Source organism: Phyllostomus discolor, chromosome 4, assembly GCF_004126475.2.
Source record: "Phyllostomus discolor isolate MPI-MPIP mPhyDis1 chromosome 4, mPhyDis1.pri.v3, whole genome shotgun sequence".
Lineage (NCBI taxonomy): Eukaryota > Metazoa > Chordata > Mammalia > Chiroptera > Phyllostomidae > Phyllostomus > Phyllostomus discolor.
The window spans coordinates 89,742,232-89,767,817 of NC_040906.2; the positions used below are offsets into that span (position 1 = coordinate 89,742,232).

The 25,586-nt window shown below is 40.5% G+C and overlaps 1 protein-coding gene across 2 annotated transcripts in view; it reads right to left on the reverse strand.

The window, feature by feature from the left end:
* CFAP221 (cilia and flagella associated protein 221) overlaps positions 1 to 25,586 on the reverse strand; it is a 129,244-nt gene that overhangs the window by 48,097 nt on the left and 55,561 nt on the right. For both annotated transcript variants that reach the window (XM_036023616.1, XM_036023617.1), the window contains 2 exons: positions 20,515 to 20,618; positions 1,581 to 1,740 (listed from right to left, as the gene is read on the reverse strand). In XM_036023616.1, the coding sequence (XP_035879509.1) occupies positions 1,581 to 1,740; positions 20,515 to 20,618 (264 nt within the window). The remainder of the gene's footprint in view (positions 1 to 1,580; positions 1,741 to 20,514; positions 20,619 to 25,586) is intronic.

Genomic DNA, 25,586 nt, shown 5'->3' on the forward strand with positions numbered 1-25,586 from the left:
TATTTATTATGAAATGTAGTTGAATTACATTATGTTCATAAGTGTTACCTATGAAGCATTCCTTTAAGCAAGAACACCTGAACACTTATTTCACAGGGGTACACATTTCCATGATAGTACATATATAAGAATATACCAACATTCATTCATTCTGACAGTCAATATGCATTTGCTGTACACTTGTTGAACAGGCCCCACTGCATGGTGGGTGACATGCCAGTAATCTCAAATCTAACAGTGCTTATTTGAGAGTGTCCTGGGAGGTCTATGGCATAGGGGAACCTGTCCTGTGGTGAGACACACTTTGATGGACATGGTATGATGTGCACGGATGAGGTGCTTGGTTGAGGACTAAGCTGTGGCTCAGCACCAACATCTCAAAAGAGTTTTGATATCACTTCAACTGTGAATATTGAGAAACAACGAAAAAATTGAAGGTGTTAAAAAACAGTCTCTTTAAGAAATCTAATTGCTAGTGTTAACAATGAAAATGAAGATGCCTAAGAAAGTGATATATTAAAGAGTTACATGTGGAATTTGGCTGTGGAAAGTTTAGGACATGAGTAAGTCCATCACATAACCTATTCTGAAACAAAAAAAGCAACCTATGAAGCTTTCAGGGCACACTGAAGCCAGATAATTTTTTTCCCTTCATGGTGAAATTTGTATGTTATAGGACTATTTTCAGATTAGAGAGATATGCAGGTCTTGAAACATAGTCCTTGAAAATGTAAAAAGTGTGCTAAATAAGATACTAAACTAGTTGGGAGACCAAAACACAATCGTTTAGAAATAGTATATGTCAGCATTTGTATGGTGCTTCTCCTATGTAATGTTATCACGTAGTTAAGAACAAGTCTATGGAGAGACAGATAAGCAAAAATCCGACTCAAGTGGTGTCTTTAGGAAAAAAATCATGATATATAACAAATCATAAAGTTACACTTATGATGTACATATGTAATGTGTATCTATACATAAAGAGAAGAAGAAAATCAAGCTATTTCTTTATCATTTCCAAAATATTTATAAGAATTGTCTAAGATTAGTGTTTATACTGAGACAAATTTTCCTTTTAACTTTTATAAAAGTCATGTGTATTAGAATAAAACTTATAGTATTAACTAGACACACTGGGATATAAAATACAAGCTCACATTCCAATAAAAATAGAACTTCAGAATACATTTTAAGAATTGTAAAACTTAATCCCACTTCATATTGTAACTCTGAGTTGAATGCTGGGGCTTTGAAAAGTTATGTTGTTCATACCTAATGATTTAAATTTTGAGTAAACAATACTATGTATATGAGGTCAAAAACTCAAACAGCACACCAGTCGTCATTAATGAAAAAATGTATCCCCTGAAAACCTCTGTATCTCAGTCAATGCTTCCCCTCTTGGCAGAAGCAACAGTTGCTAAAATCATAGAGATATTCTATGTGTTCTCATTATATTTTTAAACTTTTAAGTGAGTTTTTGATGGCATTCTGTTACAAGAAAGAAAAACAGAATAGAAGGAAGACAGATTTTTGAAAAAGTTTTAAGAATAAGCAAAAATATTCCAAAGCTGCTGTACTTTAAAGCCATATTGGGATAGCATGTTCCAGTGAAGACACATTCATAGGGTTGAGGGTTGAACTGTGAAATCCATAACTGCATTTTTATTTGTGCCATCCCATACTGAAAGGGTGTAAACATTACAGTCACATTCATCTTCCCATTAGCTGGAATTATTCCTGAGAAGAGAGAAATGAGAAGAAAAAGATACTTTCTCTTCTGCAAAGTCAAAGAAGCTCACATGCATACACACATACATTCTTCCCAGGATAAGCACAAGTTTGTACCCTCTTTATATAGTCTTTTCATTAAATACATGTGAATCATCTTCTGGTGTTTACATTGATTTTATTTACCAATCACTACATTAATCCTTTACAATGGTTTTTTGATTGTGTCAGATACATAAATACATACATATCAATCAGTATTAGTAAGTCACAGATGAATTCCAGGAACTGTAATCTTTAAACTAATGACCAGATGCCAATGTTAATGCTGTAAACAACAAGTAAAAGCTAGAAACACACATAAAAGTTTTTGTCCAAAAAAATAGTTCCTTATATTTTTGTATAAGTTGATTTTTTCCTAAAAAAATCTTCAGTTTGGGTGTTCCAGTCAAAACAGGTGTAGGTTGCCTCCTCACACAACCACATCAAAATTACAACTAAATTATAAAGCTCCCTTCACTCAGAACTGTCAGAAATCGAGTTGAATAAAGTCAGATAACTATGGACTTAAAGAAACCGTATCCATCCAGACTAGTGGGAGAGGTGGAGATGCAGAGGGGTGGAGATACCAGATTTGTTCTGCACCCATGTATGGTGGATGAAAATTTGGGAGAGCTGTCTCAGAAACGAGGAGTTCCAGCCTCACATCAAATCTCCTAGTCCAAGGTTCCAGGACCAGGAAGATAAGTCCTCATAATTTCTGGTTGCAAAAATAAGTGGGGATTGAGTCAATGGAAGAAACTTCTGGAGTCCCAAGCTGTTCCTCTTAAAGAACTATCACATAGACTTACTCACACTCACTCATTCTGAGCTCCAACACAGAGGTAGCAATCAAAAGGCACCAATAGCATGCAGAGAGGAACTGAAGTGTCTGGCATCAAGGCAAGAGCTGGGGGACAGCTTTCTCCCAGACAGAAAGGCAGGTACAGGCCATTGTTCCTTTTCTAAACCCTCCCCCACAAAGCCACAGAGCCAGAAGACAGGTGTCTTATCTGAGACTCCACCAACTTGGGTAACACTCTTTGCTCTACCCTGGAGATCCACTGAGGCTCTTCCCCACCCAGGTTATGGGCACAAGGAGGCTGTTAACCGTGACTCTTCCATATGAATGCCTGGTCTTGCCTTATGCTTCACAATTTCCTAAATTCTCTCAAACAAGCAGCAGTCAGCCTCAACAAGCCCTCAGCCTCTATATTTCTTGCTAAGTGACCACAGGCCCAGCATTAGCAGCAGCCAGCCTAGGTTCACAGCTTGGCTTTGCCTGGGAACCTCCAAGCCCATGACAAGTAGCAGCCATCTGCAAATTGCTTTGTAGCTCATGTAGGGTGGTCCCAGACAGAACACTAGTGGGGGCTGACCTTGGCCTGCACAACCTAGGAAATCCCAGAGCCTGTGCACTCAGTGGGAAGCTATAGACCACATTGGAGCACCACCACCCTGCCCCTGCACAGCTGATCCTCCACAGAAGGCAGAGGTTGGTGATCAGTGGTCACAGCCATTCCTTGCAGCTGACTGGCTTGGGTATACCTCCCATTGACCTACCAATAGCAATCAAACCTCAACTACAAGAGGAGGGTATACACAGCCCACATGAAGGACATACCACCAGTACTCAACTTGGGTGACAGGGGAGCCTGTGCCACTGGACCTTACAGGAGACCTACTACATTAGGCCATGCTACCAAGACAAGGAGCCATAGCAGCTCTACTCAATACATAGACACAAACACAAGGAGGCTGCAAAAATAAGGAGACAAAGAAACCCAAATGAAAGAACAGATCAAAATGCCAGATAAGGAACCAAACAAAATGGAGATAAGCAATCTCTCAGATGCAGAGTTCAAAATACTGTTTATAAAGATGCTCAAGAGCATAAAAAAGACCCAGTCATAAATGAAGCCTACACTAATTGAAATAAAGAACAATTTAAAGGGAAACAAAAGCAGAGTGGATGAAGCCAAGAATCAAATCAATGATCTGGAACATAAGGAAGCAAAAAACAACCAATCAGAATAACAAGAAGAAAAAGAATCCAAAAAAATGAGAGTATAAGCAGCCTCTGGGACAACTTCAAAAGGTCCCATGATGCACATTTGCATCATGGGAATGCCAGAAGAAGAGAAAAAGTAAGATATTGGAAATCTATTTGAAAAAATAATAAAAGAAAACTTCCCTAATTTGGTGAAAGAAATAGACATGCAAGTCAGGGAAGTGCAGAGAGTTCCAAAGGAGATGGATGCAAAGAGGCCCGCTCTAAGACACATCATAATTAAAATGCTAAAGGTAAATAATAAGAGAGAATCTTAAGAACAGCAAGAAAAGCAGTAGTTAGCCACAGAGGAGTTCCCATAAAACTGTCAGCTGCTTTCTCAAAAGAAACTTGCAGCTAGAAGGGACTGGCAAGAAATATTCAAAGTCATGAAAAGCAGGGACCTATAGCCAGGATTGCTCTACCCAGCTAAGCTATTATTTAGAATTGAAGGGCAGATAAAAAGCTTCCCAGAGAAGAAAAAAACTAAAAGAGTTTATTATCACAAAACCAGTATTACATAAAATGTCAAAGGGATCTATCTAAGAAAAAGATCAAAACTACCAACAGTAAAATGGCAATAAATTCATATCTATCAACAACTGAATCTTAAAAAACAAAGCAAACAAGAAGACAAGACACAGAACCAAGTATATGGAGAGTGTTTTGATGGTTGCCAGATGGGAGGTGTGTTTGGGGGAATGGGTGAGGAGGTGAGGGGATTAAAGAAGTACAAACATAGTTGCAGAATGGCCATGGGGATGTATAGTACAGTACAGATAATGCAATAGCCAAAGAACTTACACGCATGAGCAATGAACATGAACAAAGGTGTGGGTATTGCCTGAGGGAATGGAGGGCATTGGGTGGAGGGGGAGCAAAGAGGGGAAAATGGCACAACTGAAATAGCATAATCAACAAAATATAATTAAAAAATAAAATATAACCTTCAGGATGGATAACTGTGCTCTTCAAAGTCAAATATCCCACCATGCTTTATTCCTTCTTGTATCTCTGTTGCTATTGGGGCTGGCTGGGACATAGTTAAGTGCTCAGTAAATGTGGAAAAAAAATAAAAGGGAGAAAGATATGGAGGCTCTAAGATGGCATCAGGGTAGGAAGGAGCAGATTCGACTTCCCTCTGCACAGGGGAGAAAATCCTGGCCGACCTACAGAGTAGAGGAGCAAACAACCAACATACTTCAGCATATGTGAAAATAGGGGACCAAGGATTGTGGTGGAACCGAAAAACCAGACCCTAAGAGGAGTGCTGCAACACGGTAGGGTCCCAGGGACCCGTGCAGGGTCCAGGGGCTACAGCCCCAGGCTCAGTGCCCACTGCTGGGTTTGCCACAGAGTCCTTGGGAGAGAGCCGGGACAACTGCTCCCTCCCCAGCCAAACAAGGTCTGAGTGGCATTTGGGAGGAACCCAGTTGCTAGCAAACACACAAGGGCTACGAGCACCCTTGGAGGCTATGGACACCGGCAGGGCTGGGTCGCACAAGGAGCCCTCACCCCCATGGTCACCAGTCTGGCTGGAGAGTTGGGCTGCAGGAGAAGCCAGGCCATTGTGTGGAGCAGCAGGCTTGAATAGGAGGAATTTCTCAAGAGGAAGGAGTGAAAAGACAGACACTGTTTAGGGAATTCTCCTAAAGTGATCAATTGCTCCAGCCTCCCTGCCACCCAGCCAGGGGTGCGCTCATGCAGGAAAGCATCCCCACACCCCAATCCACAGCAGTAACCCTGGGGAAAGGCCTGATTCCCACACCCAGGGCATGGGGCTGAGGAAGCACATAGCTTCCCAGACAGTGTGCACCGCTGGCTGACGGAGGAAGAAAAGCCATACTAATCACCCCTCAGCCTTCTGCAGCCAGACAGAGGAGAAAAACTGGTTTGGCCACTTTGAAACCAAGAGCCTTTTTAATTTTATTCTATTTTTTAACAATTCTTAATTTTTTAATTTTTATTATTTTTATTCCCTTTTAATTTCTTTTTCCTCTCTTTTCTGCTTTGTTTTATTCCTTCCTCCTTTCTTTCCTCCAATTTTATTTCTTCTTCCTTCCTTTGTCTGCCTTTTTTATTTTTATTTTTTAAATACCTACAAGTGAGACAAAATCCTGGATCTGTGAAAAGACCAAAGTTGAACCCAAAGAAGGGGCATCACAACAGCTGAGACAGTGAGACAAATTTTACTCTGCTATTACAGAGAACCTGCAAGTTATTGCATATTTGTAATATTATTTTTCCAGTATTCTTACATCTTTTTTAATAGTATTTTTGTATCCCTCTTCTTTTTGTATAGTCTGCTTTGCTAGGCTGGTAATATTGTATGACCTGACAGCTTTCCCCTGATATCTCTTTCATAGTGTATTGCTAATCTACTGTCCTTTAACTCACCTGTGTCTCACTAGCACACTACTCGAGGTTCTGTACTCCCTATTCTTGTTACCTAGATCTCACAGATTCTGTCATATGATTGTTGCCATAATAGTATTATAAATAATTGCTGTTCCATGCAATTGTAATTACTTCACAACACCCCTCCCAGATCTCAGCTCATTTCAAAGTCTTCTGAGCTTTATTACTGTAGTGGTTAACTATATTCTCTCACACACTACACCTATTTACTATCCTTTACTCTCACCTTGCCCCATAATCTGACCTCCCACAATCTCCCTGCTTTATAGATCCAACTCACAATCCTTCTTTCCCCAACACGGGTCTTATCTCCTTTCCATCCTTTCTAAAAATCAGCTAGCTGGGTGGAAGATCACGGTTAACACTACACATAGTCAAAGGATCTCCTATCTCTTCTCTACTGGCCGCTACTATAAATATCATAGAATACACTCATGCCGTCTTAAACCATTTTGCCTTCCGCCTCCAACTGAAAAAGGATAGGTGGAAGTGGTGAACACCAGGATACCCACTGGAAGAGGAAACCCAACAACAAAGAAACCACTAACAGATAACAACAGAAGAAGGTGAAGGAGGGAGTGGTAACCACACAAACTTCAATCCAGGAACTATCTGAAAATACAACTAAACAGCAGAGACAATACCCAATAGAAACAACTGAACAAGAGCAAGAGAGAATCCTTAAAAGCTTATACACACGGAAGAACCAGCTTCAACACAACCTGCCCTTATCAACACAACAAAATACAAGAGGTGGTGGACAGAGTGACCCTCATTCAAACAGCTGGTGGGAAGGAACCACCAAAAAAGACACAACAACAATCAAAACCCAGAGGCAAACACAAAGCCAACTTGAATGACAGCCCAAGACCAGTGAGGAAGGAAACTGCACCACTGAAACACACTGCTATTCTACTACAGAAGTTCACACCACAAACCTAGGGAGCCAGAACAGATCAATTTAAGAAGCTGAGGCTAACAAGAAGAGTCTCACAAACAAGGGGAAGACAAAGAAACAAACCCCAAATGAAAGGAAGGGAGGAAGCCTCAGAAAGAATGCTAAATGAAATAGAGGCAACTCAACTATCAGATATTGAGTTCAAAGCAATGATTGTCAGGAACCTCAATGAACTCACAATGAGCTACCAGAAACTACAGGGAAGCTACAATGAACTCACTGAAAACTACATCAACATGAAAAAGGAAACAGAAACTCTCAACAAGGGCAAAGAGGAAATGAAGAATACAATTTCTGAACTGAAGAACACAGTAGAAGGTATGAAAAGCAGGATCGATGAAGCAGAAGATCGGATCAGCAAGCTAGAGGACAAAGTAGAAGAAAACACCCAGAAAGAGCAAGAAAAGGAAAAGAGACTCAGAAAAAATGAAGAGGGATTAAGAGAAATGCAAGACAATATGAAACGTAATAATATCCATATAATAGGGATGCCAGAAGGAGAAGAAGAACAAGGGATAGAAAACCTATTTGAAAAAGTAATGACGGAAAACTTCCCTAATTTGATGAGAGAAAAAGTCACACAAATCCAGGAAACACACAGAGTTCCAATCAAGAGGAACCGAAAGAGGATCACTTCAAGACATATCATAATTAAAATGGCAAAATACCAAGACAAAGAGAGAACTGTAAAAGCAGCAAGGGAGAAGCAGGAAGTAACATACAAGGGAGCCCCCATAAGGTTAGCAGCTGACTTCTCAATGGAAACACTCCAAGCCAGAAGAGGTTGGCAAGAAATAGTCCAAGTAATGAGAACCAGAGGTCTGCAACCAAGGCTACTTTACCCAGCAGGCTCTCAATCAAGATAGAAGGCCAAATAAGAAGCTTTCTAGACAAAAGAAGTCTAAAAGGATACACCTCCACCAAACCAGCTCTGCAAGAGATGCTAAAGGGCCTGCTTTAAGGAAAAGAAAGAAAAGAAAGAGAGAGAGGAACACAAGTATGAAAATGGCAATGAATAAGTACCTATCAGTAATAACCTTAAATGTAAATGGATTAAATGCTCCAGTGAAAAGACATAGAACAGCTGAATGGATAAGAAAGCATGACCCACACATATGTTGCCTACAAAAGACCCACCTCAGGACAAAAGATATACACAAGCTAAAAGTGAAAGGCTGGAAACAAATTTTCCAAGCAAACGGACAGGAAAAAAAGCCGAGGTAGCAGTACTCATATCAGACAAAACAGACTTCAAAAATAGGGCCATAAAAAGAGACCCAGGTCACTTCATAATACTCAAGGGAAGAATACACCAAGAAGACAGACACTGTACACATATATGCACCCAAATACATAAAGTCATAGAGCACTTCAAGAAAGATATTGACAGCGACACAATTATAGTAGGGGATTTTAACACCCCACTATCAAAAGTGGACAGATCTTCCAAACAAAATATCAACAAAGATATTGTGGCATTGAACAACGTCCTAGATGAAATGGGCTTTACTGATATATACAGAACCCTCCATCCCAAAGAAGCAAAATACACATTCTTTTCAAATGCACATGGAAAATTTTCAAAGATAGACCACATGATAGGACACAAAACAAGCCTCAGCAAATTTAAGAAAACTGAAATTATACCAAGCATTTTCTCTGACCAAAAGGGACTGAAACTAGAAACCAACCCCAAGGGAAAAAACTCAAAATGCTGAAAATCATGGAGATTAAATAGCATGCTATTAAACAATGAATGGGTCAAGAATAGTTAGGGAAGAAATCAAAAAGTTTCTGGAAACAAATGAAAATGAACTCACAAGAACCCAAAACTTATGGGATACAGCAAAGGCAGCCCTGAGAGGGAAGTTCATAGCAATACAGGCCTACCTTAAAAAGATAGAAACATTCCAAACAAACAACCTAACCCTACGGCTACAAGACCTTGAGGAACAACTACATAGACAGCCCAGAGCAAGTAGAAGGAAGGAAATAACCAAGATCAGAGCAGAATTAAATGACATAGAGACTAAAAGCACAATTCTAAAGATCAATGACCCAGGATCTGGTTCTTGAAAAGATGAACAAAATCAATAAGCCTTTCAGTAGACTCATCAAGAAAAAAAGAGAGAAGACCCAAATAAACACAATCAGAAATGAAAGAGGAGAGATTACAACTGGTACCACAGAAATACAAAGGAGTATAAAAAATTACTATGAAGAACTGTATGCCAAGAAATTTGACAACCTAGGTGAAATGGACAAATTTCTACAAAAATATAATCTTCCAAAACTCAATGAAAAAGAAGCAGAAAGCCTGAACAGACCAATAGCAGCACATGAAATTGAAGCAGTAATCAAAAAAACCCCAACACACAAAAGCCCTGGGCCAAATGGTTTCACAGGAGAATTCTACAAAGCATTTAAGGAAGAGCTAACCCCTATCCTTCACAGAGTATTCCAAAAAATCTGAAAAAGATGGAAGACTCCCAAACTCTTTTTATGAGGCCAGCATCATCCTAATCTCAAAACCAGATAAAGACACAACAAAGAAAGAAAACCTCAGGCTAATATCACTGATGAACGTAGATGCTAAAATCCTCAACAAAATATTGGCAAACCGCATCCAACAATACATTAAAAAGATCATACACCATGACCAAGTAGGATTCATCCCAGGGATGCAAGGATGGTTCAATATTTGCAAATCAGTAAATGTAATACATCACATAAACAAAAGCAAGGACAAAAATCACATGATCATATCAATAGATGCAGAAAAAGCATTTGATAAGGTACAGCACCCATTTTTGATAAAAACACTCAGCAAAGTGGGAATAGAGGGAGCATTCCTCAACATAATAAAGGCCATATATGAGACACCTACAGCCAACATCATACTCAATGGGCAAAAACTAAAATCTTTTCCACTAAGATCAGGAACAAGACAAGGCTGTCCACTTTCACCACTTCTATTCAATACAGTATTGGAAGTTTCAGCCACAGTGATCAGACAAGAAAAACAAATAAAAGGTATTCCAAATCAGAAAGGAGGAAACAAAACTGTCATTGTTTGCAGATGACATGATAGTGTACCTAGAAAATCCTACAGACTTGGCTAAAAAACTGCTTGACGTAATAAGTGAATTTGGCAAAACTACAGGATACAAAGTCAATATCCAGAAATCAAAGGCATTTTTGTATACCAACAATGAAACAGCAGAAACAGAAATCAGGAAAAAAAATCCCATTTGACATAGTAAAAGAAAAATAAAATACCTAGAAATAAATCTAACCAAGGAAGTAAAAGACCTGTATACAGAAAACTGCACAACCCTGAAGAAAGAAATCAAGGAAGACACAAACAAATGGAAACATATACCGTGTTCATGGATTGGAAGAATTAACATCATCAAAATGTCCATACTACTCAAAGCAATTTACACATTCAATGCAATACCTATTAAAGTACCAATGGCTTATTTCACAGACATAGAACAAACACTTCAAAAATTTATATTGAACCATAAACAACCCCAAATAGCTGCTGCAATTTTGAGAAAGAAAAGCAAAGTAAGAAGGATCACAATATCTGATACCAAACTGTAGTACAAGGCCATTGTAATCAAAACAGCGTGGTACTGGCATAAACACAGGCACATGGATCAATGGAACAGAACAGAGAGCCCAGAAATAAGCCCAAGTCTCTATAGTCAATTAATATTTGAAAAAGGGGGCATCAACATAAAATGGAGTAAAAACAGTCTCTTTAACAAGTGTTGGGAAAACTGGACAGCTACATGCAAAAAAAAAAAGAAAGAAAGAAACTCGAGCACCAACTTACACCATACACAAAAATAAATTCAAGGCGGACAAAAGACTTAAATATAGGCCATGTCACCAGTAAAGTCCTAAGGGAAACAGTCAGGAAAATCTCAGATATTTCACCCAGAAAATTTTTTACTGGGTGAAATTATGTCCCCAGAGCAAGGGACATAAAGGAAAGAATAAACAAATGGGATCTCATCAAAATAAAAAGCTTCTGCACAGCTAAAGAAAACAGTATTAAAATAAAAAGAGAACCAACCATATGGGAAAACATATTTGCCAATGATACCTCAGACAAGGGTTTAATCTCCAAAATATATAAATAATTTACATGACTCCACTCTAAGAAGACAAGCAACCCAATTAAAAAACGGGCAAAGGACTTGAACAGACACTTCTCTAAGGAGGACATACAGAGGATCCAGAAACACATGAAAAGATGCTCAATAGTGCTAGCTATCAGAGACATGCAAATTAAAACCACAATGAGATACCACTTCACACCAGTCAGAATGGTCATCATAAACAAAGTAACAAACAACAAGTGTTGGAGAGGTTGTGGTGAAAAGGGGTCCCTAGTGCACTGTTGGTGGGATTGCAGACTGGTACACCACTATGGAAAGCAGTATGGAATTTCCTCAGAAAACTAAAAATGGATCTGCCTTTTGACTCAGCAATTCCACTGCTGGGACTATATCCTAAGAACCCTGAAACACCAATCCAAAAGAACCTATGCACCCCAATGTTCATAGCAGCACAATTTACAATAGCCAAGTGTTGGAAGCAACCTAGGTGCCCATCAGTAAATGAATGGATCAAAAAACTATGGTACATTTACACAATGGAATTCTATGCAGCAGAAAGAAAGAAGGAGCTCCTACCCTTTGCAACAGCATGGATGCAACTGGAAAGTATTATGCTAAGTGAAACAAGCCAGGCAGTGAAAGACAAATACCATATGATCTCACCTTTAACAGGAGCCTAAAGAACAAACAAAGAAACAAGCAAAATATAACCAAAGACACTGAAATGGAGACCAGTCTGACAGTGTTCAGAGGGGAGAGGAGAGGGAATTTCAGGGGAAAAGGGGAAGGGTTTACAGGAACGAATATAAAGGACACATGGATAAAAACTAGGGGCGGGTGAAAATGGGAGGGAGGAGGGAAGGGCTGGGTGGGTGGGTTAGGATGGGAGTAAAAGATAGAAAATTGTACTGCAACTATTTAAATATAATTTAAAAAAAAGAAAGAGAGTGAGGAAGAGGGAAATCAATGTTGTAAGATTGAGAAGGGGTAATGTTCTGACTTGCACTGAAGGCTTTCTGGTTTGCTACCTAAATGATTCCTTATGCCCCTGTGCATTTGTTTTTTACTGTCCCGGCAGAGGCCTTGCACATTCTCTCATAAATCCCTGACATACCTCCTTTCCATCTAACTTTTCTATGAATCTTGAACTACCATTGCTCTCTGTGCTCACCCACACGGGCATTTCACTCAGTCAGCTAAGTGTTTACTGAGCACTTACTATGGGCCAGGCACTGTTTAGGCACTCTAGAAATAGCAATAAGCAAAAAAAAGTCACAGATCTTAGAGTTTACATTCTAATTGATGATAGCAAAAATAAATAAACAAGTGAATATAAAACATAAAGTCATGATTACCAACAAGAAAAATAGAGTAGGGTATGGTGAGGTAAGCAAAATGTGACATGCAGGTGCCTCCTTTTAACTGTGTTTCTACCTCAATAACTACTTATTGAATGAATGAATGAAGCCAAGATTCAAAGCCTATATCATCGTACATATTACCTCAAATTCCTCCTGACTCTCCATCCGCAGGGACAGAAAGTCCTCTAATGTCTGTCTGCCCTACAGTACTCATGTACTGCCTGAATTGTTGCCTTTCAAAGTTTATAAGCTCCTAACTAGGTTGCAAGCTTCTAAGACAGGCAACAGGCCCCAAAGCTCTTTTATCTTCATGGATCCTAAGCACACTGCTTCAGAAATAGGCATTTGTCAGTTTCCTGAGAGCAGAAGTAAAAATGTTGAAATAATATCCACTAGTGATTTAAGAGCCCACTGCAGGGAAGAAGTAATAGTCAGAGAAGCAATGTATTCTATCCATCAACCTAAGATCAGCAGAATGGAAATGCCATGAAGCCCTGGATTCAACACCTCGACCACTTACTTGGTCAGAAAATATATCCATTTGACCTGAAGTTCATTGGGGGCTTTACACTAAGAACATTCTAGTGCTCTGCTCCAGTTCATTAACTTAAAAAAAATATAAGAATAAGCTCTGGAGCAAAAGGATTAATGTCTACCTTGACCTGACTGATTTATTTTTAAGTGCTCCCAGCCTAGTTCTGATACATAAAGCATACTAAAGCTGTAGCCTAGGCAAACAGAGTACACTGCTTTTTCCATTAACAGAGATACCAGTTAGCAGGGATCTATTAACACAACTTGGTCACAGCTGATTGTCAAATGTTAATAGCTACACAAGGGGTGCCAGGCAGTCATAGCTTACTGCTTGGCAAAAATCAATGGTGGGAGAAAGGAGAGTATGTTTTATGTTTTAAAAGTGAGAAGAGCACCTCAAAATTTACTATTTTATTTTTTAAAAAGCTCAAACTATGATTTTATAGTTTCAATTTAATTTCAGATGATTACCATTAACATAACCAGGGGTAATGTTAAATCACAGGGCAGGGAGGGTATGAAACAGAGAGAAAAAGAGGAGAGAGCAAACCACAGAAATAAACTAAAAGCTAAGAAAACCCAAGTTTATCAACAAAGTGAGTATTATGAAGAAAGTGTAACAACACGCAAAAATGCTATAATTATAAATGAAGTCACCAGAAAATACCATTATATCTTTGCCTTGATTAAACTTGGTTAAAAGTAAATACGGGTAGTTGCTAAACGGAGATGGAAATATAAAAGTACATTATTTGTTAGGGCATAAGGCCCAGGATGGGGATAATTTTTTAGAGTTTCTTTTCTTACATGCTCATACGATGCTATTACAAAGTTGCTATAATGTTTAAGTTAATTTTCTTTAAAAATCTCAGAAAGTACAGACAATTCTCCCATATGCTTGATGCTTATTAAGTATTGATCTTAATCTTCTAAATTTAGGGTTTCACTAGCTGTGGTTTTGGGTAAACTTCTTAATATCTCTAAACCCTGTTGGGAATTTAATAGCTACATAGTTTAAAAATTGTCCATGAACAAGCTGTTGACAACAGCTTTTTGATTCCCTGGATTACAGAAGGAAGTACTTCAAGGTGTACCTTTCATCTGACTCACCACCAAGTTACATACCACCCACTGGGACCATCACAGGCCCTCACTGCTGCCTTGGATGTGTGGACAAGGAAAGGACCCAGGATCATACAGACCCTGATTCACAGCCCTGTTCAGGCTCCCATGAACTCTGTTATTTGGCCTGGTTACATTACCTGAGGCTCATTTTTCTTATCTGTCAAACAGGATCAGGAGAAAATGATGTACAGGGTCTGCGATAATGCTTGGCACATAGTGTGTGTTCTGTAAATGTGTCCTTCCCAATGTCTATGACAAATAAACAAGTTTTAATTTCTTCCTTTTTTTAATCCTCACCTGAGGGCATTTTTTCCATTGTTTTTAGAGAGAGAAGGAAGAGAGAGAAACATCAATCAGTTGCCTTCCTGTATGCACCCAGACCAGGGATGGAACCTGCAGCCTAGGTATGTGCCCTGACAGGGAATTGAACGTGCAACCTTTTGGTTGTGGGATGAGGCTCCAACCAACTGAGCCACAGCAGCCAGGGAACAAGTTATAATTTCTTATACGTGAAATAATCATTAAAATGTCAAGATGAGGAAATTGTTTCTCGGAAAAACTTTTTGACCCATTTGAGCTCTTAAAAATCCCTAGTCCTTATTTTAATCCTTAATCCCTTCTCCCTCCAGCAAGCGTTATGACTGGCATCAGAAATAAGTAGTATTGGAATCTTTCTTGTCCTCCCCATCCATTAAATACCCAAAATGTATACACTGGAGCATAATGAGAACACCCTAGGGGCTCTGCCTGTATGAATGGAGAGCTGAGGAAGAGTCTGAGCAGAAGGATGCTGGGGAAAACTAAGCCAGGTCAGTGGCTCACTGTCTGCAAACCTATGACCTGCTGTCTGGGAGCAATGAGTGCAGTGCATGTACTGCATGCTCACTGTCATAGGCACGGTGCCCAGCACCACAGACAGCTCTTGGTAGGGCAGAGGGATGGTACAGGAATGTTTAGTGCTGAGCTCAAGGAGCTGCCAGCAATGTCTTGAAGAGCCTCCGCATCCACCTATTGCTCAGACTAAAACCAGGAGCCACCTCCTGACCCCTCACGCCTTACCAATCCTTCAGCAAGGCCTAACCACTCCACCATCCACTCATCATCTCCATGGCTAGCACTGATCCAGGACAAGCTGGGCTTCCTTCCTAAGGGGGCTGTGTGCTTTCCCCTTATGCTACTCCAATACACTCTTCCCTCAGAGCCTAAGAGACCTTTTAAAGTATAAATGAGGTCATGACATCACCCTGTTTAGAAACCTCCAATGGATTCACAGCCTGCTCAGAACCAAACCTTGACTCCTACCTGATTCAAGTCCCTGTCAGCCTCTCCAATTGGTCTTGCAATCTCCTTTCCTTATTCACACCCTCCAGTCATACTGGGCTTCCTTATTTCCCTCAAATGTGACCATGCCAGCCTTTGCATTGATGGCTTCCTCTGCCTGAAAATCCTCTTCCCCAGTTCTAACCAGGTCTCGCACCTCTTTACCCATTGGACCTAAGCAGATGCTCCTTTTCTTCAGAGATACCTTTCCTGACCACCTGATTGAGAGCTGTGAGCTGGTCATATCACTATGGTTTATTTTTCTTCACAATCATATGGGAAATGTCATCCTTTGTGTGCTTGTCTCTATCCCCCCACTAGCCACTGTGCTGCAATGCCATTTCTATCATCTTAGATCCCAAGCTACTTCAGAAGGTAGCTGGAAGTGACTTGGTAGGACAGCAGAGGGTGAGTGACCACAGAATGGCAGCTCATGGAACAGATGGTGGAGAGGCTTTCATATGACTCATCTGGCCCTAAGTGAGCACAAGGCAGTTATGGAAGGTATACCCCAAGGGTGCTCCAGCTCTAAGTGTGGTGCCAGATTCCCTGGGTTACAACCCCAGCCCTGCCCTTGGGAAACTTGCCTAAGTACTCCATTTTGCTGTTTCCTCAAGTGAACATTCTAATAGAATCCATATATAAGAGTTGTCAGGAGTATTAAATGAGTTATATACTCAGAGTGGTGTGGGCACATGGGAAGCACTATGTAAACATTAGCTATTATTACTATCATTATTGTTGTTATTATCACCACCATCCCTTCTCCCACATTATTCCCCTGACTTTTATACCCATTCAAGTTGTCCCTCAAGATTACAGGTTACAGAGAGACATTCTCAAACATGCAAGCACTCTAGGTATGCAGCCCCAGGAACCTATGTTAACAAGCTACTAGATGACAAAATCCAGGTGCCAGAAAAAGAACTGAGCCTCAGTGGGACTGGCACTTCTGAATGGAATGCAGAGTGCAGAGTGCAGAGTGCACCCTATGCCTTGGTCAAGGCATAGGGTGAACAACTCTGGGTGAAGTTCACTGACTGCTGCTGTGGTCAACTGCACATAACCAGCCAAATTGACATGTCCTCTTGAACAGGTGATACCAATGGCCCTTGAAGGTGAGAAGAATAGGTGAGACTTAGTTGAGAGCTACTATTAATTTCTCTAACTTTTCTCTCACAAAATAGGATTTTCCTAAACTCTAGTCTGTCATACAATTCTACTTGCCCTCCTCTCCCACTTCAAGGCATCCTGGTGGTATTACTCTTCCAGCTTTGGGTGGTCACTGAAAGCTTGAGTCTGGAGTTAAGTCAGCTGGCCTCCCTGAGCCTCACTGTCCTCAGCTGTAAAAAGGTGATGATAATAGTCCCTCCTCACAGGGCTGTGGGATGAAATAAGGCAGTGCATGTTATGTGCTTAGTGCAGTACTTGGCATGTGGTTAACAATTAGTAAATGGGATCAATTGTTAACATTATTCCAGCACTGCCACACACTGAGGATACACTGAGTGCCCAGTAAAATACAGCACTGCCATCAACATGACAGAGCTGCTTCAGGGTCTGTGCCTAAAGAATTGCCACTTGCTATCTAGCTTTTCCTGCTTTTTTCAGTATGCTAATATCACTTAGTTAAAAAAGGGACACAGGGAATTAATTTGCATCTTATATATTAATCGTCCCTAATTTTTCTCCCTCACCATTAGGTTTGGGGCTTTAGAAAGTCATGAGAAAGTTTGATCTCTTTATTCTACTTCTCCTGCGCATTCTTTTCAAATCTCGCATATGGCCCCTGGCTATTCTCCCATTTGCTGAACTGGAAGATTATTAGAAGCACTTTGCTAGTGTATCTCACTCACTTCTATCACTTGTCAAAGATATACCTGTATGTCTCCATGTCTCTGTATAGCCTTATAATCAACATATATTTTCTGGGATAAGGCTATTCATGATCATCCTAACCACCAACAAGAAACTACATTGTACTGCAAAAATCTCAGAATGGAGGTAGGGCTGGCATCAGTTGGAAGACAGGGAGATCATCAGTTGGATTGCAGAAATGTGAGCGGGGCTGGTGTCAGCCGGAAGATAAACAGATGTGAAAAATCTGTAATCAGTTTAAAGACAAAAAGTGTTCTTGAAGCTTGAATTTTGAAATCAGGTTATGGGCTGGATTATTTTTTCCTGAAGACACTTTCCTTGCCTTGCAGTTTCTTGCATTAGTTTGGGTATTGAAGTAATGCTGGTCTCATAAAATAAATTTATTTTATTTATTTAAGTTCTGGCCAAGATGGAGGGATAGGTAGAAACCCTTCACTTCCTTACACAACCAAAAAGAGGGCAACAACCAATCTAAAATCAATAAACAACCAGAAGTGCCAGAAAATCATACTGCATGGAACTCTGTCAACCAGGAAATTATAGAAACAGTCCATCAGAATAACCAGACCAGTAAGAACCCTTGGTAAGGCAACAGACTTTGTGAGTGGGGTTGGCTCCAGAAAGGCTGCAGACCATGCGGTGGGTGGGAAACTGAGACTCAAAGCTCACTGTGGACTATGGCAGTTCCCATGGTGGGAGAAACTCCCAGTTTCACACAAGAGTTTGTTGGAAAGTGGGGCTAGAGCCAAGGAGGTGAGCTGCATTGTTTCCTCTCTGGCCCCTCCCCCACAGGCAGCACCACAGAGCGGCAAGGAGGGTTGCCCTGCCCTGGTGAATACCTAAGGCCCTGCCCCCTTACAACTTAACAGACATGCCAAGACAAAGAAATATGGCCCAAATGAAAGAACAGAGTGAAGCTTCAGAAACAGAGCTAAGTGATGACGAGATAGCCAATCTATCTCACAGAAAATTTAAAGCCCTGGTAATTAAAATGCTCACAGAATTGATTGAGCCTGATTGAAAAATGAAAAAACAAATGAAAGATACCCAAAATTAAATAAAGCAAAATATTCAGGGAACCACCAGTGACAGGAAGGAAACCAGGACTCAAAGCAATGATTTGGAATGAAAGGAAGAAATAAACATCCAACTGAACAGAATGAAGAAACAAGAATTCAAAAAAATGAAGAGAGGCTGAGGAATCCCTGGGATAACCTGAAACAGTCCAATATCTGAATTATAGGGGTGCCAGAAGGAGAACAGCAGCAAAAAATTGAAAGCTTATTTGAAAAAATAATGAGGAAAACTTCCCCAATCTGGTGAAGAAATTAGACTTCCAGGAAGCCTAGGAAGCCCAAAGAGTCCTAAAGAATTTGGACCCAAAGAGGAACACACCAAGGCACATCATAATTACCCAAAATTAAAGATAAGGAGAGAATCTTAAAAGCAGCAAGAAGAAAGGAGATAGTTACCCACAAAGGAGTGCCCATAAGACTGTCAGCTGATTTCTCAAAAGCAACCTTTCAGACAAGAAGGGGCTGGAATGAACTATTCCAAGTCAGGAAAGGCAAGGACCTATATCCAAGATTACTCTATCCAGCAAAGCTATCACTTAGAATGGAAGGGCAGATAAAGTGCTTCTCAGATAAGGTTAAGTTAAAGGAGTTCATCATACCCAGCCCTTATTATATGAAATGTTAAAGGGACTTATCTAAGAAAATGAAGATGATAGAAAATATGAACAGTAAAATGACAACAAACTCACAACTATCAACAAATGAACCTAAAAGAAAAGAAAAACAATGAAAACAAAAACTAAGCAAACAACCAGAACAGGAACAGAATCAGAGAAATGGACATCACATGGAGAGATTTTAGTGGGGAGGGGGAAGAGAGGAATAAGGGGAAAAGGTACAGGGAAGAAGCACAATTGGTAGGCATAAAATAGATGGGGAGAGGTAAAAAAATGGTATAGGAAACAGAGAACTCAGAGAACTTGCATGTACAACCCATGGACATGAACTAAGGTGGGGAATGCTGGAGGGTTGGGGAGTATAGAGAGGAGGAGGGATAAAGGGGCAGAAATTGGGAAAATTGTAACAGCAAGAAAAAATAAAAAAAATCTCAGAATGGCTCTTAGTTCTCTAGGAAATTATACATATACAAACACACACACTTGGCATTTTAGAAGCAATTCAAAGTTTCTGATTTGAACCCTCATTTTGGACAAAAGGTGCACTTGCAATGATGAAAGCTCATGAAACAAACGGATAACCCTGCTAACATTTAAAAACAAATCTTTAGTGTTCACAGCAGACCATGATGAACAGATATTTAAATTCCAAACCTAAACACCAATAGACAAAAACTGGGGAGCAGGAATCATGTCAGGTGGAGAGTTCACTTTCAATGGTCCTGAGCAGCATTGGGACCTCTCTCCTTTATGGTATGCAGAGAAAGACTGCCCACAATTCATCAGAAATGTCACTGAGATTCTGAACGCTGGGGAAGAAGTAATACTCCCATTTTATTTGAAATTGAATTAAAAGGTGAATACAAAACCAAGAGATATCAAGAGCCAAAATCAGAATAAGAACGAATTAACTTCCAACTTCCAGTTCTGATCTTGGGAGAGCTTAGAACTAGGCCATGTTGAAGAAACAACACAATGGGCCATTTGATGGAAATATGCTAGAGACTCTTTATTTGGTTAGCAGTCCAACAACCAGTAGAGAACCTATAGGAGGTCTATGTAATACCCCTATAATGTCCAGGTATTTACCTGGACATTATAATAAATTAGCTCTGTGACTCAAATGATCCCAAATGTCTTTATCCCCAAGTGTCCAATTCCAATTTACATTAGGTCAGATGTATAAAATCTATAACTTGAGAACTATTCTCCAAATCCTCTTTGGTGTAGTAACTCTAAGAAAGTTGAAAACTTGAAATCTTGACTCTCCTTACCTGATGTTGGCTCAATAGTAAAGGCTTCGTGAGACTGAATCAAAGCAATATGAAACTCAAAATCTACCGGGCAGCTGCACTTCAAAGGAATAACATATTTTTTGCTGCAAACAGAAAAATGGAAAGTGTCATTTTTCTTTATAACTAGCTCTTTTGGTATCAAAGAATAGAGACTTGAGTTATGTAATAAACAACTACAACAATGACAAGAGTCAACACCAATACAATAATTCCTGGTGCCAGCTCTCCTGCACATTTCCCAGATAGTAACTATTCTAAAGATTTATTTATTTATTTATTTATTTATTTATTTATTTATTTTCAGAGACAGGGGAAGGAAGGGAGAAAGAGAGGAGGAGAAACACTGATGTGATGAAAAACACTGATCAGTTACCTCTTGTATGCCCCTTAAGGGGGATCTGACTGGGAATCGAACTGGCGACTTTTTGGTTTGCAGGAGGACACCCAATCCACTGAGCCACACTAATCAGGGTGATAGTAACTATTCCAATCCTGTGAGGTAATACTATGACCCTCCTACTTACAGGAGAGGAAACTGAGACACAGGAGAGAATAAATGTCCTGCCCAAGGTGATGCAGCTAGTTAGTGGCAGAACTGGAATTTAACACTGATCAGCTGTCCCGAGTGTCCACACTTCAAATACCTCTGTCCTTGCAGCCTCTCAGGTGCTGCAGGTTTATCCTGTTGGACACTCACAGTCACGGGAGATGGCATCTCTGCCACACACCAGGCCCCAGGGAACCTGGGAACCACTGCACAAGCAGGCCTCACAGAAGCTAGGAAGCCCCTGCCTTTATAGGGCTTAGAACTAGGCCATGTTGAAGAAAACAACACAATGGTCCATTTGATGGAAATATGATAGAGACTCTTTATTTGGTTAGCAGTCCAACAACCAGTACAGAACCTATAGGGGGTCTGTGTTGACCCAAGACAAGGTCAACATCTGGGTAAGCTTGAGGTTGTCGCTCACAGCACCACAGGAGCTGCCCAGTGGAGGCATTTCTCAGAGAGCCTGGAGCCTCTCCTCATGTCCTCTCTTTCTATCAGACGGTCCCATCTGGGCCAGTTTGCAGAATGAGCAAAGCCTGGAGTGGTGCAGTCTTCTAGCCAGCACTGGCCTCCTACACAGAGATTGTCTGGTTATCTGGGCACCTTAAGCAGCAGCATGTTGAACTCCTTTGGGTGACTCTGCCAGGCCTTCTGACCTAGCCTTTATTGTTCCTCCCTTCTCCACCTCATTATCTCCAGTGCCCACACTTACCATCACACCCTCCTGCTCAGTGGCTAGTTCCCACTTCTTAATCTGTTAAATGAGAACCCCCCCACCAACTGCCCTTTCCCCTCACATTTCCCAATTCTTGTTCCTGGGAGGACATGACTGTTCAGTTTGAGCAGAGCTTCCAGTTTGAGCAGCTCCTATAATGTCTCCTGGGCGGTGCCCATTCAGACCTATTCTGTGTGGGGACTGTACTGCCATGACCCACTTCCTTACCTGCCCAGCACCAGTCTGCCTGGGAGCCTCTAAGTCCCAGAGCAGATGAAGACAGAGCAGAGTCTACTTGCTTCTCCAGAGTAACCTCAGCAAAATCCCAGTCTCACATAGACTACTGTATTTTTCAGACTATAAGACCCATAATTCCCCCTCAAATTTGGGAGGAATAATGGTTGTTAATGCTGTTGTTGAGTTTGGTTTACATTTACACTGGTGAAATATTATGTTATTTATGTTGTTAAATATTTTACCACATTTTTTGCTTCAATTTTTTTTCCTATTTTCCTCCTGTAAAACCTCAGTGTGTCTTATGGTCTGAAAAATACGGGAAACACAAATATTTGCTGGAACAAAGTAAAATCACTCTTTTTCAGAGCAATTCTAAGGATAAAGTATAGTTCAAATGTGTTTTTTTTTTTTTAAAATTATGCCAAGAGCATTTTTACTTGGCTTTAAATTCATTACTTTTTAAAAATTTCTGGAATATTCCAAATATAAAGAAAAATAAAGTGAATAATAAATAAAGATGCCTTATTCACTAACAAGCTGCATTACGTCTTCTACTTTGGGTATCAATGTGTTATTTTTAAGGAAGCTGCAGAACAGTGGAACCCCTGTAGACCCTTTCCTCATCTTCTATTCCTTCCTTCCTCTCCAGGGTTGATGCCACCCTGTATTCAATATCATCCTCATGCATTTTTATATCATGACATATGTTATGTACTCACAAAATATATAATATTACGTTGTTTTCAACAAAATTGTTCAAAAACTTGCTAATTTTGCTTAACACTATGCTTTTGAGATTTATCCATGATGATACATCAAATTCTAGTCATTTACATAGTGAGAGGGAATCCCATCTCACACTGTATTTATTTACTCTCCTGCTATAGGGCATTTAGGGTATGCCTTATAGCAGGAGACTGCAACATTTAAGTTTGCACTCTTTTACTATTGCATTGTAACAGTGACAATCCTTGTGTGTGACTCCTTGTGCATCTGTCCCAGAGCTACTCTAGGAATAACTAAGAAATGGAATTGGGACTTCTGACCAAGATGGAGGCATAGGTAGACACACTGTGCCTCCTCGCACAACCAAGATAGGGACAACAACAATTTAGAAACAGAATAACAACCAGAACTGACAGAAAATTGAACTGTATGGAAGTCAGACAACCAAGGAGTTAAAATAGACACATTCATCCAGACTGGTAGGAGGGGCGGAGTCAGGCAGCCAGGCAGAGAGGGGTCGAGTGGCACAAAGAGCATTGGGACCGCGTGTGTAACACCGCAGCAGGCAGACCCTGGGCATGCAAGTGGTGGCTGGCAAACCCCAGCCGAGGCGTGGCAACCAGCAGACCCAGTGAGGCAGCGATTGTGAAACAAGGCACTGTGCACAACCCAGGATCCCAGCACTGAGAAACAGAGCCTTGGGGCACTGATTGAAAACACCTGTAGGGGGTGAGGCACAGGAAGAGACTCCCAGCCTCTCAGGAGAGGTCATTGGAAAGATCCACGGGGTGCACAAGCCCACCCACATGGGAAACAGAAAGGTCCAGTTTGCTTCGGGGAAGAGGCAGAAGGGACTGAAGTCCATGGAGAGCAGAACAAGTGCCATTGTTCCCTCTCAGACCCTGCCCCCACATACAGCGTCACAACCCAGGGACTGGGTTGCCCCACCCTGGTGAGCACCTAAGGCTCCGCCCCTCATACCTACCAGGTGCGACCAGACCAAAAGGGGAGGGGGAAGATGGCTCAAACAGAAGAAGAAATGGAAGCCCCAGAACTGATCCTTTTAAGCAACCGAGAGATAGCCAACCTATCAGATGCCCAGTTCAAAACACTGGTGCTCACAGAATTGGTTGATTTTGGTCACAAAATAGGTGAAAAATGAAGACTACAATAAGTGAAATGAAGAAAAATACACAGGGAACCAATAGTGATGGAATGAAAGCTGGGTCTCACATCAATGAAGTGGACCAGAGGAAGAAAAAAGCATACAATCAGAAAGGAATGAAGAAATAAGAATTCAAAAAAATGAGGAGGCTTAGGAACCTCCAGGACATCTTCAAACATTCCAACATCTGAATTATAGGTGTACCAGAAGGAGAAGAGGAAGAGCAACAAATTGAAAACTTATTTGAACAAATAATAAAGGAGAACTTCCCCAATCTGACAAAGGAAATAGACTTCCAGGAAGTCCAGGAAGCTCAGAGGGTCCCAAAGAAGTTGGACCCAAGAAGGAACACACCAAGGCACATTATAATTACATTAGCCCAGGTAAAAATGAAGGAGAGAATCCTAGAAGCAGCAAGAGATAAGGGACAGTTACCTACAAAGGAGTTCCCATCAGACTGTCAGCTGATTTCTCAAAAGAGACCTTACAGGCAAGAAGGGGCTGAAAAGAAGTATTCCAAGTCATGAAAGGCAATGACCTACATCCAGGATTGCTCTATCCAGCAAAGCTTTCATTTAGAATGGAAGGGCAGATCAAGTGCTTCTCAGATAAGGTCAAGTTAAAGGACTTGATCATTACCAAGCCCTTATTTTATGAAATGTTAAAGGGACTTATCTAAGAAAAAGAAGATAAAAAATATGTATAGTAAAATGGCAGCAAACTCACAATTATTAACCACCACACCTAAAACAAAAACATACTAAGCAAACAACTAGAACAGGAACAGAACCTCAGAAATGGAGATCACATGGAGGGTTAGCAACAGAGGAATGGGAGGAGGAGAGAGGGGGAAAAGGTACAGAGAATAAGTAGCACAGATGGTAGGTAGAAAAGGGGGAAGGCAAGAATAGTATGGGAAATGAAGAAGCTAAAGAACTTATGACCCATGGACATGAACTAAAGTGGGGGGATGTGGGTGGGAGAGGGTGTGCAGGGTGGAGGAGAATGAAGGGGGCATAATGGGACAACTGTAATAGCATAATCAATAAAATATATTAAAAAAAGAAATGGAATTGCTGTTCAGTAGCAAAGTAAAAATGTCAACTATACTAGATATGGCCAAAATGCTCTCCAAGCCCTTTCACCAATTTATATTTCCACTAGCACACATGGGAGTTCCTGTTGCTTACAACACAGGATTTTCAGACATTTTAACTTCTTCCAACCTGATGGGGGTGAAGTGGTACTTCATTTTCATTTCTTTGAGGTTGAGCTTATGTACCCATTTTGTTTCTCATCTATGAATTGCCTGTGCATGTCCTTTGCCCATTTTTCTATTGGGTTGTTTTGTTCTCTTATTAATTTGTAAATTCTAGATATTAATTTTGTCGACTATATTCATTCATATAAATTCTAGATAAGGGTAATCATAGGAAGTATTCTCTTCAGGCAACAGTGAGATCAACATGCGATCAGTTTTTAATCAAACTCATAAATCCTGTCCTAACTCAGGCTCTACTAGAGGTATCAAGTCCATCTTAACTCTCTGAGATGCTTACTAATTCTGAAACACAGGTACATAAAGGTCACTGCATTTTCAAGGCAATTCAACCTAACAGACACCAAGGCCCCATGGAGCACAAGCTAGTCTACAACAC